This window comes from Pelobates fuscus, chromosome 3 (assembly GCF_036172605.1).
Source record: "Pelobates fuscus isolate aPelFus1 chromosome 3, aPelFus1.pri, whole genome shotgun sequence".
Classification (NCBI taxonomy): domain Eukaryota; kingdom Metazoa; phylum Chordata; class Amphibia; order Anura; family Pelobatidae; genus Pelobates; species Pelobates fuscus.
In genome coordinates, this window is record NC_086319.1 from 55,660,528 (window position 1) to 55,678,472 (window position 17,945).

The 17,945-nt window shown below is 42.9% G+C and overlaps 1 protein-coding gene across 2 annotated transcripts in view; it reads left to right on the forward strand.

The window, feature by feature from the left end:
• The window catches only part of C3H3orf20 (chromosome 3 C3orf20 homolog), a 48,968-nt gene that overhangs the window by 7,056 nt on the left and 23,967 nt on the right, over positions 1–17,945 (forward strand). For both annotated transcript variants that reach the window (XM_063445149.1, XM_063445150.1), the window contains exons 5-8: positions 81–234; positions 1,453–1,693; positions 7,604–7,699; positions 12,135–12,459. In XM_063445149.1, the coding sequence (XP_063301219.1) occupies positions 81–234; positions 1,453–1,693; positions 7,604–7,699; positions 12,135–12,459 (816 nt within the window). The remainder of the gene's footprint in view (positions 1–80; positions 235–1,452; positions 1,694–7,603; positions 7,700–12,134; positions 12,460–17,945) is intronic.

Sequence of the window (17,945 nt, forward strand, 5' to 3'; positions counted from 1 at the left end):
AAATAAGGTGTTTTGATCCCCTCTCTTCCCATCAAAATTCAGCCCCTTTACTTGTTTAATAATGTTCTGTTTTCCTCTAGACCATTTTATCACAGCTGGCAAAAACGCTTGAAATTCCTGAAAATCAAATAAGCACATTAAACGACTATAGTGCAGCTATGGAGCTCCACAAGATCCAGAGAAAAGTCCGAAACATTGTGGATGACTGGATGGACCACTACCGCTTGGCTTTGGGTAAGATTTTCTTTTTTTTTTATAATTCTTTATTTTTGCATTGACATACAATACAACTTGTAAACAGAACTTGGGCTTGTGCAAAAGCCGAATTACATGAGGTACAATGAAACTGTACAGGTACAGAAAGAAGACAATGATTTGGTTAGAGGTACATTTGGTTTTTGAAAGGCCTGTCTTTTCGGTCATTGATATTTTTCTTAGGACTGCGGTCTGTCAATGGTCTTTGTTTTTTGTTTTTCTGTCATCTTTGTTATGTAGTCATGGGATTCTAAGTCAGGAGACACCATATTGAGTGTGTTCCTGAAAAAGTAAAGGGTAACTCTGGAACTCAGATACATGATCTGTTAGGCTTTGTGTTGTCTGGGTTATGTTCATTTTAGAGAAGGTCACCTCGTTCCCTTGGTATTAGCTTGATGTATTTTAGGCTTCGGAAGGTGATGATGTGTGGTTGTGACGGGCTAGGTGGCGGGGAGTTTTGTTACCGTGCCTATTTCATCCGTCCCTGTTGCGTTATGGGTGTATTTTATCTTCGCATTTGTGCCCTTGTGTTGTGGGGGTATCTTTGCATATTGTTGCTGGTTATGCCTTCGTTTCATTAAGGTGGGGTTACAGAAAGGAGGGGGGAGGGGAGGGTTAGTCCTAGGATTGTCTGTTTCGTTTTTGCAGTTTGCATTCTAGCGGTCAGCAGACTTTGTTTGTTTCGCTGCTGGATTGCGTTGGGGGTAGGATAAGTGTGTGGTTGCGGTGGGTTGTTATGATCGCCGTCTGCAGTGTCGGGGGTCCTTTGGTGGTGGTTGCTAATATGGGGAAAGGGAGATGGGTAAGATTTTCTATTATGCAATATACAGGTGTCTGTAAATATGTAAGGGGTGGCAGCTATGATCAGGCATTAAGCACAAAAATGTATCCTATACCATGTCGGAAGGCTATATCATTCTAATGTCACTGCTTGCACTTGTGTAGGTGTTTGTGATTATTCCAGTGAACTTGAGATGTTTATTCCTTTCTTCTGTTAGTTTGTGCAAGCTGTTTTAATTGCCTTTATGGAATCTCAAGGGTAAAAAATAAAAAGCAGATTCTTGAGAAAACACTTAAATGTACTATAACCCCAGACCATGATACATGATGGAACTCTGGTGTCATCTTCATTAGCAAGTTAAACGTAAATCAATCTTTGTTTTATCTTTAATCTTCTGAATTGCTGTTTTTTTGTAGGTATTGACTCCCCTCATATAAAAAAGATGTCCGAGGCTCCTCCAAAAATGTCAAGGAGACGTAAAGTTCAGTCTGCCATTGTGTTTCCTGTAACATTATCTGCTCCAAAGTCAGGAACCATCAAGCAGACTGATACAGAGGATACGAGTCCAGAAAGTCTTCTTCAAGAACGTTTTCGGTCTGCTCCAGCTTATACCCACATGAAGCGTTGGGATACTCCTCGGAGCTCTACTTCTCCCAGGTATGACAGAGAGGAATAAAATACCGACCATTATATTTATAGAAAATATTGGATCTATAACAACATTCTGCTAGTATTCCAATTCAGAATACCACGCATGAACACAAGAAGGGTTTTTGTGGGAGGAGACTTCTACTACTACAATGAGTATCCTACCACTGAAACCATAAATTAAATGATCCGTACAAAAAACACCTGGAGCAAATTGCATACAAGTGAAGAAATAATGAGTACAGGTGCTAAGTGCACAATATATTTTCAAGAGGAATCCATTTTTAAATCATATACTTGTGGACATCTTACTTGAAATTGCTTTTAGAAATTATTAAAGAAAAGTACCAAATACCGTAGGTCAAATATTATTATACATTGTAAAGCAGCGAGAACATCCCTTATCCTGGAATCTGAAATGTCTTGGCATGTTTGGACTGCATCATATCTAGGTGCCAACTCTTTCTTGAATATGAATTTGTGTGTTAAAGACTGACATTAATATTGAGCCCCCAATTTTGAAATACATGAAATTAACATTTAATCCAATGCTGCAATATTCCTGGTGCTGCAGTAAGATTAACATGATTAATAATATTGGGCCATTCCAACTCTGCTCATAGGGACGTACTGGGGTTCTATGGCGCATATGTGACAAAGCTGCAGTCTGCCAATCAGATGCTTCTCATTGAAAAGCATTCATTCCAAAGCTTTTCTATAAGAAGCCTTCACAGTGTTTGGTGATGCCAAATATGATGGAATTCAATAATTGAAAGTCTTCATTAGAAAGTGCCTCTAGTGTCTTTCTTATTGACAGTCACTAGAGGCATACTTAATGGTAAATCTAAACATTGACTTTTCTCACAACTGGCAATGTTTACATATGTCTGAATGCACTACAGATATAGTGGTTTTGGTGCTTCACTTGTCCCGTTAAAAGGGTTTTTTTCTCATCAAAATGGATATGTGTAGAAAAATGAAATCTTAAAAAAATAATTCTACATTATACTTTTTCGTATATATGTGTGTTTGTATAATTTTCTTTTTTTTCTGACAAGATAAGCTTGCATGGTATAATATACATAAATATGTTCTTCTGTGTCACATAAAAACATATAACGCAATCAGACTTTCCTGTTTTTTCCTAGAAAAACAGATTTATTTTTCCTGCTTCACAAGTTCAAAGACAGTTCTTACAATGTCATTAATGTTAAAACGGTCAACAGCTGATGGTATATGCAGGACATTCAGAGTGCGGAGACGCTCTGCCTTTGATGTTCTGTGTCTCAGTGTTTCCTTGTCTCCCGTTCTATACGTACACCACCAAAGTGGGTGTGCAAGCTTTACAAAGTCAATTCTATTGATATAATATGCTTGTTGGCAATTTTAATAACTATATTAGGTCATCCCATGTTCCACGGACACTCAGAAATAGAAAGGACAATACTTCTTATCATCAACCATGCCTTAGTGTGAAATGCATGTAAGAAAATTTCCAAAAAACAGAATATTTTACAAAATGTCAGCTACTGAATGGTATTATCCAACCTCCACAAATATAAATATGTCCATGGTCTGATACAGGAAGTCTTATTAAATTTGAAGCTGTCAAGTTGAAATAATTGAAAGGAGGTATGTGTAATGGATGGACAGCTCCTCTATGGTATTTCTTTAATCTTGAATACTCCAAATCTCCAATCTCGAGGGGCGGGGCCGGACAGCTAAGATGGCCAGACGTGTTTCCTCTCAGCTCCAGCTAAACTGAGCTGAATTTACTCATTTTTTTGCCTTAGACCCTACATGCAGTAGCCCTGAACAAGCAGCAAACCGTTGCTAAACAGAGGGGGGGTTTCGAGAATACCTGCTTATAATCGTCCGGCGTTGCACTCACTACTTCCGACTGTACGGCCTACTTGGTCTGAGGGTCCGTTGGTTGGGGGAGGTGGATGATCTCCCGACACAGGGCCCACAATGCATAGCTACTCGCATGACACCCCGCGTCCCCCCCTTTGGACTGGTGGGGGTTATCTCGGTTCCCACTGGCTGGCCACTATTCCTTGTGTGGAAACCAGAGCCAGATAGCAACCTGCATGAAAGACGCGACCGAGAGTGGCAAGATGGTGACTGCGCTTCTCCCTCATGAGCCTACTTCTGAGAAGTCCTAGACAGATTGCTGTTCCTAGTTGGAACAGTCTGTGCTACGGCTGGAGGGAATATTCTCACGCTTCTGGGACATCCTGGAGAAACGCGTTATGCGGATTACACCACAAGAAGAGAACCGTGGGAATTACGAACTGGAGGTGAGCGGGGTCAATCCAGGCACAGCATTGCCACAGCCACCTGTATCCCGCAAGGTGCACCCACCTAAGCTAAAGGCCTTTAAGGGTAACCCTCCAAAGCATCGTCCATGTAGAAGGAAGACTATCCACCACAGGCGGCATTGAACCATCACAGTCTCCTGTCACCCCCATTGTGGGAAGGACTTGGACTCCCAGAGACACCAAATCCATGGTACCAAGATGCTGGCCTCCGTGCAGGCCTGGGATTGAAAGGTAGCCCTGCCTCACTCCCTCCGAGTTAGTACCTTTGTCGGATCTGATGAGAGGTCACTGCATTTTCCCATGCTGGGCATCGGATTAAAGAGTTCTCACCTGTTTAGATAGCCCTATTTTTCTTCCAATTTATCTCCTATCTGGGCTTCCTAGGCATTTATTTGATGTATCTGTGTTCTTTATGTGTTTTATTTACTTTACTTATTTATTATGCTTTTGTTTTTAACCTTGTATAGCACATTAATACTATCTAGAGTGCAAGCTTTAGAGGTTCAATACCAGTGGGTCACACTTTAGAGGAATGTTCCCTCTTGTACACCTCACACCAGCTCTAAGTTCCATACCACCTGCTTTGCATGCCCATATCCCGTGGCCAGCCCCAGTGGTATTTAACCTACTTTGTTCATATCATATGGCTTACAAGCATGTTTTATTAATTCCCCCAATTTAGATAAGCCATATTGTCAAATAGTAAAGCTTATTTTCACTGTTACCCAAGATTGCATATCTATTGACGTATATATGCTCTAAGCATGCTCCTCATACCTAAAACATGTGCTGTTAACGTATATGCCATGTTACTGTTGTTTACTTTGCAATGTTTACGATGGCTTATTCCTGCTATTGTGGCATAACAAGCATGTCGTTATTCTGAGCACTGAAAAACCTAAAGATTGACAAATGTCATAAATCACGGTGCATATGCAGAATTACACAATGCAAATAGTTTACTGGTGCAGTGAAGTCTCAATTTGTACGTTTCAATAGGCAGGAGTTAAACTTTGCTCACGCTATGTATTGTGGTTTTAATAGAATGAAGGCCTTCAGTAAAACATGTTTTCAACTGCAATTATAGTTTATAATGGGCTGTCTTTGTGCTGAAAGGGTTGGCTTTGCAAGGTTGACAGTCAGCCTGGTGTGAATATACCTATATTCACACCAGGCAAGGCCGATGCAAGGATTTCTGCCGCCCTAGGTCTCCCCCCCACCTTTCCCTTAGTGGTCTCTCCCCCCCCCCACCTTTCCCTTAGTGGTCTGCCCCCCACCACCTTTCCCTTAGTGGTCTCTCCCCCCCCCCATCTTTCCCTTAGTGGTCTCTCCTCCTCCCCCCCACTGTCTCTTAGTGGTCTCCCCCCCCATCTTTCCCTTAGTGGTCACTCCTTCCCACAGTGTCCCTTAGTGGTCTCCCCCCCACCCCCTAGTGTCACTTAGTGGTCTCTCGTCCCTCCCCATCTTTCCCTTAGTGGTCTCTCCCCCCCCCACCCCAGTGTCCCTTTGTGGTCTGTCTCCCCCCCCCCCCCAGTGTCCCTTAGTGCCATCTCCCATCCCTGTTGTGCCTCCTACTCCTCCCTGCGCAGTTGTACTAATGTGTTTTAACAAAGAATATGGGACGAGGGGCGGAGCCAGCACCCGAGCTAACCGGCCGCACATTTTAACAGCTCCGTACGAGATACTGAAATTAACCCGCCCGGAGCCGCAATCCACGGGCGCACCGAGCTCCAAAGCCGGCACACAGTATACTCACACTATGGGGAAGAAGTGTAAGAAGCAGAGAGCGGACCCGAGCACAGGGTCCAGAGATATAGGGGCTTTTCTCCGTGCTGCCTCGCGGCCTGCAGATTCCAAGATGGCGCCAGAGGCCTATACTGCACAGTCCTTGGATGATGACAGCTATTATACAGAGCCTGCAGTGCCGAGACAAGAGCAACAGATACCTCAAAGACCCATGGACATGGGGGACGCTGCACCAGCCACCAAGGCAGATATTAAAGCTCTTGTAAAGGACATTCAGTCCATGTTCCAAGCGGACATGGCGCTGGTGAGGGCAGACATATCTACTCTCACCAGCAAGTGGCAAATGTGGAAGTGGGCCTTGGGGACACCAAACTAGCGCAAAGCGCGACAGACGCAGCGCTGAGCTCCCTCCGCAAACAATATGCGGACCAACAAACCCAACTGGCCGGCATGGAGGACCGGAACAAGGCAAGGAACATGCGAGTCAGGGGAGTGCCGGAGACAATCACCGGATCAGAATTGCCGGCAGCTTATAGCTACGCTACTGACACCGCGACAAGCTAAGCTGGTCACGATAGACTCTTGCTACAGACTCACCAGGGCAGCCTCCGTGCCACGTGAAGGACCCAGCGATGTAATGATCAAGTTTGTGCGGGACTCCGATAGGGGAATGCTTATGGGGGCCGCGAGAGGCTCCCCCACACTGGCTTTTGAAGGAGCACAACTGGCGCTTTACAGAGACTTATCAAGACACACCATGATGTGGCGGAAGACCTTTCGTCCGGTCATTCAGCTACTCCAGGATCAAGCCATCCCCTACAAATGGGGCCCACACCGCCTGCAGGCTGAAAAAGCAGGCAAGACACATAAGCTCTCCCACGCAACCGACATACCAGCCTTCTTACAAGCACTTGGCCTCCCAGGGCTAACGACTCAAGCAACAACCCGTCCAACATGGACTGTAGCGGAGATTACCCCCTTTGTACCCAGAGGAGAGGTTCAGACAACCACCGCCTCAACAACCTGAAACGGCAGCAACTGAGAGGGACTTGAATACCTTTTATCCGTTACAGACAGCAGGAGATATGCATGTTCCGTTCTACGTTTATTGTCTCCTATGCTGTTTACATTGTTCACTTATTTCTCCTTTTTTCGTAAAAAAAATGTTTCTAATTACGCTCTCTCCTTGCCATCGCAATACTGGCTCCGTAAGCCACTGAATTATCATATATGCTAAGCCACCCTCCCCCTTATTTTTTCCCTCAAAGTGCGCAAAGCAGCTTGTAATTTACCGCTAACTCATTGCAGCACTTGCAGCTCGCAGCCTAGACAGTCCAACCCAGCTATGACAAACACACTCACCAGAACTCAACTGACTGAGGCCCCAAGCTTCATAAGTCCACACCTAGAGGTGCCTAATATTATAATACAAGTCACACACTGAAAACAGGCATACAGGCACTTGATGCTGTACAGATGTAACCCCCACCCTACCAAACCAGTGTCAAAGCTCTGTAAAATAAGCGAAACAGGGCTGACCAGGCCCATAAAATACAAAACCGGGTAGTCCTCACCCATGTGTAATGATTGTTATTCAGCTCAATGTTAACTGATTTGAAATGTATGCATAACACATGATATGGCTTTTACTGTGCTGTACCCACAAAAAAATAAATAAAATATGGGACAGTGGTTTGATAATGAAATCATACTACATTTAACAAATCCAGACCATGGAACTTAAAATTTGAGTCAGAATAGTTATACATCAAGCAGCCATTTCTTCATATATATTTCCAAGAATGTGAATACATTTCTCAGAGATTTACTTTATTATTGTCGTTATTTGCAGACCTTCTTCTCTTCGAAGTTCGAAAAAAGAACGAACCATTACAGAATCCAGTCTCAGTAAGAGTGTATCTAATTTACTGATCATCAATAAATCAAGGTAACATTTACAAACTATAGATATTTTCTAATTATTATTTTTTTTTGGTAAATATATTTTTTATTGTTATGTATTTTGCAGGAGTTATTGCCATGGTATACAACATTAAACATTCGTAAAGATGAGACATTTTGGTCTCCCAAATGGTGTTATGAAATGAGGCACGCAGGCCCCCTTTTCTGTCTGAGAAATATATGTGGTAGACTCGCAGGTCTCTCGTTCTTATGTCACATTAAATCTCTATGGGACGCGCAGGTCCCCGCTTGACTTCAAAACAGTGAGTTTGTTAATATATATCAAATAGTCAGTGTAGCGGAGTGCAATATTAAAATCCACGATCTCCGCTGGTATAACAGGTAAATCCACAGTCAGCGCTGAAAAGTAAGGCAATGTCCCCAATCCTCCCAATAACCAAACGAAACACAGTCTGGGAGTCAACTAGCAGCTTTATTCAGAAAATCCAGTATTTATGCAAGTCCCCATGCAAGGGGTCTCCTTACTGACAAAGCAGGGCTAATACAGTAAGGGACTACATGGGGGACTTAACCGTTGATACATTTCTCCCATCAGGCACCGCTGCACGAGAGGGATACTCCCACTGAAATAGAGTTAAGTGGATTATCCCCTCGTGCAGCAGAACCGTCAATTTACATTAAAATATATAACTTTAACAAATTTCGTCTGATTTGCACGAACCGGTGTTCGGTAGATAGCTGGGGTCTGTGGGTACATTTCGTGTGAATACCGCTCAGATCCCAGCTAAACTAGCCGAACGCCGCATGGAATACATTCGTATAATAAATTTGTTTCAAATGTACCGAATATTAAGTGGAACACATAATAGGTGAATACCGGGGTTCCCGAACGGCCTGGAAGTGCAGCGGTGTTCGTGTTGTCGAGCAGCCGTTTTTAGTTCCACGCGCTCGACGACAAAACACAGCTGGGGAACAAAGAATCCAAGATGGCCGACCACCACGTGGTCGGTAGCCGAACGACGGCCACCTAGGATTCCACTTAATTACCGATTGCAACATTGTTGCAATCGGTTAACGAGGGCCACACGTCCCTTAATGTGTGGTCTACCAGGGGGGGCCATCTTCGGTTCACGAACGGCCCAGATAGTGGTTGTTCGTGAAACAAACTGACTGCAGGCTAACAGTTTACGGCTGCAAGCATACGAATTACCAGGGACACAGCATACACAGCAGAGACACATAGTACACAGCCTATAATACAGACAACCTTTATGGCAAGTAAAGTCTAACATTACAGAAGTGGCTAGGTTTGCCACAGTCAGGTGATATCAATATCAATACAATAGGTCGCTTAGTAACCTTAAAACAAAATCGGTGAACAGAATTAGGCATTTCGGAGCATAGGTTCGGGCAGGACTAATAGGTCCATCTATAGATGTAGCGTGTGTGGAGGCACTCCGGCCTCTGTTTTTCCTAATTGCGCGTTATGAGAGACTCGCAGGTCTCAGGCGGTTCAGCGTGCATTGTATCGTCTTGGGACATTTAAGCCCCGATGTTTTGGTCTAAGGGTCATTTCAGAAACCAGTGTACATTAGTACATTGGGCATCGTTATGCCCGCATTCGGTGTGAGTGGCCGAGGTCACGCTGAGGTTCTTGTGTGGCTTTGCCCATCAGTCTGTCAGGCGTCCGTCTTTAGTGGATGGGATGGGGGGGAGGGTATTCCTAAGGGATCTGTCTGTTGGGGTGTAGTAGTCAGGTGTTGCTTCCTGGCGTGAGTCGCGTAGGGGTTGTCAACCTGTGCCTCTAGGGGTCAGGGGTCTTAAGGTTGACCAGTCTTCCCGAGTGCGTCCAAGAATTTGTCCCCTGTCCTTGTCAGTATCCAGTGTGTCCAAATGTCCAGGTATCGCTGTGCCCTATCCGTAGTCTTCATGTGTATGTCTTCCGTCACCCTGAGGTCTTCCATTCTCGCAAACCACTCCCTAAGGGTAGGGGCCTCTGTGTCCCTCCAGTGTTGGGGAATGAGTTGTTTTGCAATATTTAGTATCCGTATGGTCAGTGATCTTTTGTATTTGTTACTAGGCACGGTAGTGTGGTGTAGGAGCATTGCCACTGGGTCAAATGGTGGGGGTTGATCTGAGAATGTCTGTAGCATTTTGTGTATCCCTCGCCAGAAGGGTTGTATCTTCTCACAGAACCACCAGATGTGTATGTGTGTCCCTGTCCCTGTCCCGCATCGCCAGCATTGTGTGGCGTGATCTGGGTGTATGTTGTGTAGTATGTCCGGAGTGCGGTACCAATGTGTGAGCAATTTATATGCGGTCTCCTGGTGTCTGCTGAAGACAGCACGATGGTGTGTTAATGTGCATATTTTGTCCCATTCCCCGTCGTTTTTGGTTTTTGGTTCAAGGCCGTTTCCCATTTTCCCTTAAACCTAGGTGTCTACTGGGATCTGTTTTTGTAGCAGGCCATATAATATGGATATCCCGTGCGGGAGTGGTTCCGGGTAGAGACACAGTTGCTCGAACTCCGTGGGGGTACGTCGCAGGGCCCTACCCTGAGGTAGAGTCTGGAGATAGCTTGTCAGTTGTGCGTATGTGAACTTCTGTATGAAGGTCGGGGGTCGGTCTCCTGTGAGATCTGAGAGGGTCTTCCGGCCCATCGGTGTGTGGATGTGGCGGAGCCTAGGTAGTTGGTCTGGGATAATGCTCCTAAGAGTTAGCGGGTCGAGTCCTGGTGGGAAAACTGCGTTGTGCGTCAGGGGAAGCAGAGGTGACGGGTACGAGGTAAGGCCGGCTCTGTCTGCTATACCGTGCCATACTTGTAGGGTATTCCCCACGTATATGGGTGTCTTGTCCTGTCTCCCTCTAGGTAACCATGGGGCAAGCGCTATAGGGATCTGCAGGTCTGCCTCCTCCACTACTTTCCATTGTTTGTGGACATTGAGTTTCGACCATTCCAGTATTCTAAGGAGGTGGCACGCTACATAGTAGAGGTGGAAATCTGGCAGTGCCATGCCTCCCCGCTCCCTAGGCTGCGTGAGTTGTGAGAATTTGGGCCTCTTCCCTTTCCAGACGTATTCTCTCAAGGTCCTGTGTAGGGTTTCAAAATATGTCCTAGGGAGACGTATAGGTATTGTCTGCATCAAATACAACAGCCGCGGTAGGAAGTTCATTTTAATGACCTGGACACGGCCGAACCAGGAGATGTGGGGGTGTGACCATTCCCCCGCATCCCTCTTGAGCACAGACATCATCTGGGCAAAATTTTCTCTAAAGAGGTCTGGGCTATTTTGTGTGAGCCAAATGCCCAGATACCTGATTTTAGAGTCTGCCCATTGGAACGAGAAGCTCTGGCGGAGCGGTGGTTCCGGATGTTGGGGTATGGAGATGTTAAGGATATATGATTTAGCGAAGTTTATTTTCATATTTGAAATCTCTCCGTATTCCTTAAAAGCCTTGATTATATTGGGGAGCGAGATTTCGGGTTTTGAAACAAAGAAGAGAAGGTCGGCGGTGTAAGCCGCAACCTTTTGTTGTGTGCAGCCTATATCTATCCCTGTGATATCCTGGTTATTTCTTATTGCTTGTAAGAATGGCTCTAAAGCTAAGACGAAAATAATTGGCGACAGGGGGCATTCCTGCCGGGTGCCGTTTTGTATTGTGAAGTAGTCTGTAAGTGCTACATTCACAAGTATTTGGGCTTTGGGTTGTCTATATATTGCCTCTATCCATCCTCTCATGTGTGCCCCCATGAGAAGGTGTGTGAGGGCCTGGAATAGGTAGGTCCACCTGATCCTGTCGAAGGCCTTCTCCGCGTCTGTGGATAGCAGGAGAAGGCCCCCGATCCCCTGACTCCTCGTGGGCTATCAACAAAGCTCTGATTGTATTGTCCCTGGCTTCTCGCCCCATCACGAACCCCACCTGGTCCGTGTGTACAGGGGTGGGGATGTGCGGCTGCAGGCGGGTCGCCAGTATTTTCGCTAGTAGCTTTGTGTCGCTATTTATGAGGGATATGGGTCTGTAGTTATTGCAGTAGTCGCCGTCCTTCCCCTCTTTTGGGATGAGCGTGATGTGCACCATTAGGGACTGCGAGGGCAGATGGTGCCCTTCCCTAATCGCGTTTAAAGAGGATAGCATTGGCGCATAGAGGGTCTCAGATATTTTCTAATTATTATGGGTATTATGGGTATCATATATAGCGCCAGCATATTCCGTAGCGCTTTACAATATTATAAGTGGGGGATATTTAATGTGTGCTGATCAGATAATGAGTGCTTCAGTTTTTTCTTGTTCAGTTATTTTAGCTTTAAATTTCCATTAAAATTTTCATTTGTCAACATTTCACAGGTTTACTACATAACCCCATGAAATTGTATGAATCACAAAGCAAATCATACTTTTAGAATGTTTTTTTTTTTTTTGTTAAGGTACTTTGTGTCTTAACCTTTCTGTACTTATAGGTTGCCTACAGTCACCCCTGGACCTCTGCTATCTGTTGAACAAAACTCTGAGAACCCATGGCACATGACCTGTCATGCATGTCCTGTTGTCCTACAAAACGTCCTCTTGGGTCAAGAAGGCCAGATGTGCAGATGCAGCAACCACCAGGTTCCCTATGTCAGCGACTTGGAATATGACCAACTGATAAACAAGACGTCATGCACTGATCAAATCACAGTTGTGTGTGTTGTGTCATCATTAACATCAGAAGAAAACGAGAGCAAAGATGTGTTAGACAAACTGTATGAGAAAATGAACCGTTACCGAACCATGCCATGTATGCAGGTACTTTGCAATTATTATAAGATACACACATCTGTGCAATATTCTCCATACCGAACAGGTTATAATGCATGGATCACTTACCTTCTGACTGCAGTCCCTATTCTTGGACAGAAGTGGGATATACATATCCTGGTCTGCCTGAGATTAATAGGAGATGTATTCCCCAACAGCGTCTACTGCCGTTTTAATAACGACAGTTGAAATACCTGCCTCCCAGGTCTGTAACTCCCACTAATCTCTGGCACCATTGGGTCATGGTGTATCCCATTGCTGCCTTTATGGTAAAGTTCTCCCCTTAATCCCTATACGACCCTACCACGCTACCCTACACATTAAACTCTACAGTACCATAAAACTAACAAGGTTATTTACTAATGTGAGAACTGTCGAGAATTAAAAATAAATTGGAAATTTAAGGTCAAATAGCTGAAATGGAAAAATTCTCAACTCAGTTGAGCTACTTTGGCCTAAAATTTTAAATTCACGTTGAATTCGTGACAATACTCACTTTAGTATATAACCCTGAAAATACGTTCATCAATACTTACACTAACCCTAACCTAAATGTTATTTAGACAGGAGGCTCATATTATGTTTTATACTTTCTATACTACTTGAAGCAGCAAAAATAGATTAACAATAAGATAGGTAGAACTAACAAAACAAAATAGTGCTACAACCAAACTTGAACAGGTAACTCATTGGACCAATCAGAAAGGAGCACAGCTTATATAACAGGAAGCCTGAAAAAATCCTTGCTCATTCTGCTGCTTTATACAGTTAAGTATTCTACATGACTTACCCTCTAACATAAGTCCTGGTTCCTATAATATTTGGTTTAAATTGCATACAGCATTTCAGCAAACATGGAAATTGGGACAGTAGATATATTCATATATATTTACATTTTCATTTGCTGTACCTCTTGTTGGCCACAGTGAATTTGATTTAGTGTTTTCTTTTCTGTGATTCACATTTGGTTCAGCAGTCGATGCGATGGGCATTCAATTGTAGCAGTGTCACGTATTCATCCGCTTATAGAAATGTGGTTAATGATATTTACTGTCCACACAGGAAAAGTTGTGCCGAGCAGCAACCTAATCCACAGAAGGGTTAATGCTGAGCAGCAATTATGCAAATAAAACCTGGTAACTGACTTTGGGGTCAAAGGCCGGTTACAGCCTATCAGAACTAAAGGAGGGGTATTTAGGCCCAGTTCTCATCCGGCTCAGTGCCCTGTTGTGGTTTCCCTTGTGATTGTCCGAGAGCGCGTTCCTGTTATTAGTTTTCTACCTGTTTTTTTACTTTGGCTTTGTTTATTGACTTCTCTATATTCTGGTATCCTGACTCCTGGCTTTCCTGATTGCTGCGTCCCTTTCTGTGTTCCCTGACCTCGGCTAGTATTTTGACTATTCTATGTACGTTAAATCCGGCCATTCTAAGGACCCGTAATACGTTACTTATTTGACATCCGTGCTATACAGTTCTACGTGCTGGATCAAACAGTAATCCTGACAAGCTGCTACCGTGAGTGCATCCAGTTGTGGCTGCTATTAGTCCTCCTTTATTTTTACATATTGAACGTTTGCCTAACCAAGCTCTGATCAAGGCCTTCATTTTGGATGCGAGCTTTGCATAAGATGTCCTACACTGCCTAAAGTATGCTAAAACATCCTAAGTAGACATATATAGCACTTACCTGCAAGAAAGGGCAGAAGCTTTGAGCAGCTGCCTGCAGGGCTCTGATACAGAAAGGAATGATGGAAAACAAACGGGTGTGGCAACATAAAACAAACATTTAAAGGAAACCTGGAGACTGGGAAATCCAGGAACCAACTATAGGAATGAACCCAGCAATCCCAGCATAAAGAAAACCAGACATAGACTAGAAAACCAAATAAACAAGGAAAACTAAGCAAGAATAGCAAAAAGAGTACTGGATACCAGCAGTCAAGTCCAGACATCAGAACAGAGCAGAGCAGATCATGACAAGTATTCTATATGAGGATAGTATTGAATCTAGAATGATAAAAAATACAGATCATAGCGTAACACAAAATAATAATAATAGTGAGAAATGTGGTGCTGGTAGCAAACTCACAAACAAAGGTAGAAATCAGGCCTCTCACCCCCCTGGGGTATATGTAGTAATGAGCTTGATAGTAGATTCAGGCAATATAAATGTCTTCAAAAGAATGGATAAAAAGAGCCATACATGGTGAAGTATGTAGGAAAAATACAAAATATATTTATTAGATTGCACTTACAAACATAGAGATGTAACAGGCATATCTCCACTCCAAGTGGAACTGAATAGCAGCGTGGTGGGAACTGGTCAATTGGAGCACAATTCCAACTTAGGCAGCAGAGCAAAGAAAAGAAATATATAAAATATTAAAAAGTGAATAAAACAATAAAGAGTCCAATATCCAACGCGTTTCGTCCGAAAATATGTCAGGGACTTCTTCAGGGATATATGCTGGATCTTTGTAGAAGAGCTTCTTATACCCGTGGTAATTCTTCTTGATACCGATCACCGGTGGCGTGCGTTCCAGCCCTTGAACGCAATGACGCGCTTCCTGTGACGTCCATCCGGTGATAGACGCATGCGTACAATAAACTAGAGTCCCAAACACTAAAGCATCGAGCGTGCTATAACGCACGCAAGAGAGATCTATATGTTAAAGAAAAATGCACAGAACAGGCAATCTGACGCCATACAGACATAAGGGGATAAAAAAATCAGAAATGTAACCATAATAATACAATATAAATAATGTACATAAATAATAAAACAGTAAATCCAAATATAAATTAAGATGAAATAATAATAAACTAAATGTATAAATTAGACATAAAAAAATAAAAATAATGATCGTAAAAATAAATATAAAATGACTGAAAAAATAAATATAAATAAAAAAATAAAAAAATTATAAAATAAAAAATAAAAATGAATATAGAGATAAAAATAATAATAAAAAACATAAGTAGAAAAATAAACAATAAACAATTAATACATAAACTCCATAAATCTGTATCATCAAAATGGTACAATCCCAAAAACTAACAATGTAAATATGTACAGATGTAATAAATGACAATATACTACCCCTTAGTGGTATATAAGAAAATGAGAGAAAAAAGAGCTAGTATATTTATTTATTTATAAAATATTTTACCAGGAAAGATACATTGAGATTTCTCTCGATGTCAAGTATGTCCTGGGTCCACAAATCATTGCATTGTTACAGTTAGTGTACAATAAAATACAAAAACAATATTAATATACAATATATACAAAATTTAACATAGAACAGGTAGGAAATATATAATCAACCAGGACAGGTGCATTCTGTTTTGAGGTATGTAGAGAGGGATCTCTTAAAGGACTTTAAGCTTAGAGAAGATTTTAATTTGTGCGGGAGGTCGTTCCACAAATGCGGTGCTCTGTAGGAGAAGGAGGATCGGGCTGCTTTCTTTTTGTATTGAGGTAGACTAAGTAAAGTGTTGGTACTAGATCGGAGGTTATAGGAAGTGGGAACAGCCGGGGAAAGCATTGCGTTCAGGTAGCGTGGGAGTTTCCCAGAAAAGCTCTTAAACACAAGGCTGGAAAGATGAAGGGTACGTCTGGATTCCAGCGACAGCCAGTTTAGTTCTTTTAGCATGTCACAATGGTGGGTCCTGTAATTACATTGTAGCAAAAATCGGCAGAACGAGTTATACAATGTGTTGAGTTTATTAATGTGGGATTGCGATGCAGATGCATATACTACATCCCCATAATCAATGATTGGCATCAGCATTTGCTGTACAATCTTTTCCTTTACTGAAGGCCTTAGGCAGGATTTGTTTCTGTACAGGGCACCTAGTTTTGGATAAAGTTTAGGTGCAAGCTTTTCTATGTGGAGGCCAAAAGATAGATTGGGGTCTAACATCATACCCAAGTATTTGAAAGAGTGGACTGCGGTCAGTGTGCCATTTGAAATTGTTTTCATGGATAGGTGGGAATTGTGTAATTTGTGTAATTTAGGTACTGTTCCAAAGTTCATTGTGACAGTTTTGTCAGTGTTCAGGAACAGTTTGTTTTTTGCGATCCGCTTTTCTACCTCTGTAAACTGGTCTTGGAGCACAGCCTCAAGCTGCAGTAGATCGGAATTGCTTGCATAGATTACCGTGCCATCTGCGTACATGTGTACATTTGAGGATTTGCAGACATTAGGCAGATCATTTATAAATAATGAAAATAGTAGGGGGCCGAGAAGGGAACCTTGGGGAACACCACACGTGACTGGGAGAGGGAGGGAGTCGCTGTCGGAAATGGACACATATTGCGAGCGATCCGATACATACGATCGAAACCAGTTTAGCGAATTATCACCAATACCTGAGTTTTTGAGTTTGTGCAGTAGAATGTCGTGGTCTACTGTGTCAAAGGCCTTAGCAAAATCAAGGAAAATAGCTCCAGTTAGGTCTCCTTGTTCCATGCCAGTTTGGAAGTCATAAACTTTTAAGAGGGCAGTTGTAGTGGAGTGATTCTGGCGAAAGCCCGATTGATCAGGGGTCAGATAGTTTGATTGTTGGTAATACTCACATAGTTGCGTATGGACACATTTTTCTAAGGTTTTTGACAATACCGGGAGCAATGATATAGGGTGATAGTTAGAAACCAAAGTAGTGTCACCACTTTTATGGATAGGCACTACTCTCGCAGTCTTCCAAAGTTTGGGTATGTATCCAGACACCAAGGATTCGTTAATTAGAGTTGCGACGGGTTTAGCAATTGCTGGCGCACTGAGCTTCAACAGCATTGCTGGGATTTGGTCAGGTCCGGACTGGTTTTTCATTTTTAGATTATTAAGATGTTTTTCAATGACACTAACAGGTACAGGTCTAAAAAATGAACTTGTCTATATTGGGCCTTTGCAAATTTAGTGAGACTTGATCCATATTTGTAGTTTCAGGATGTGTGCCATTTATTAGCTTGGCAATCAGGGCAGTAGAGCATCTGACAAAATAATTGTTAAAGGCATTTACTACATCTAAGGGAAGTTGCAGGGTTTGGTTATCCACTTTGACAGTGGAGGGTTGGGAGTGGATTGGGGGAGTTTGTAGTTTATTTATGACTTTCCAAAAGTTTCTAGGGTTTGAGATGTTATTGTTCAGATTTTCATAGATATATTGGGCCTTGGCCAATTTTGTTTGTTTTGTGCATATATTAAGCCATTGTCTATACGCACAGTGATCATTCATAGAGCCAGTACGCTTTAACTTTGACCACAAAGAATCCCGAAACTGGTACATTTGGATGAGGTCAGCTGTGATCCAGTTCATATGTGCTCCTTTTACCCTCACCTTACGCAGCGGGGCATGCAGATTCCAAATTTGTAGGAGTTCAGACTGAATGAATTCAACCGCACAGTCTAGATCTGGGATAATGTTTAATCTGTGCCATGGGAGGTTCTTGATGTCCTTTAGAAAGGATT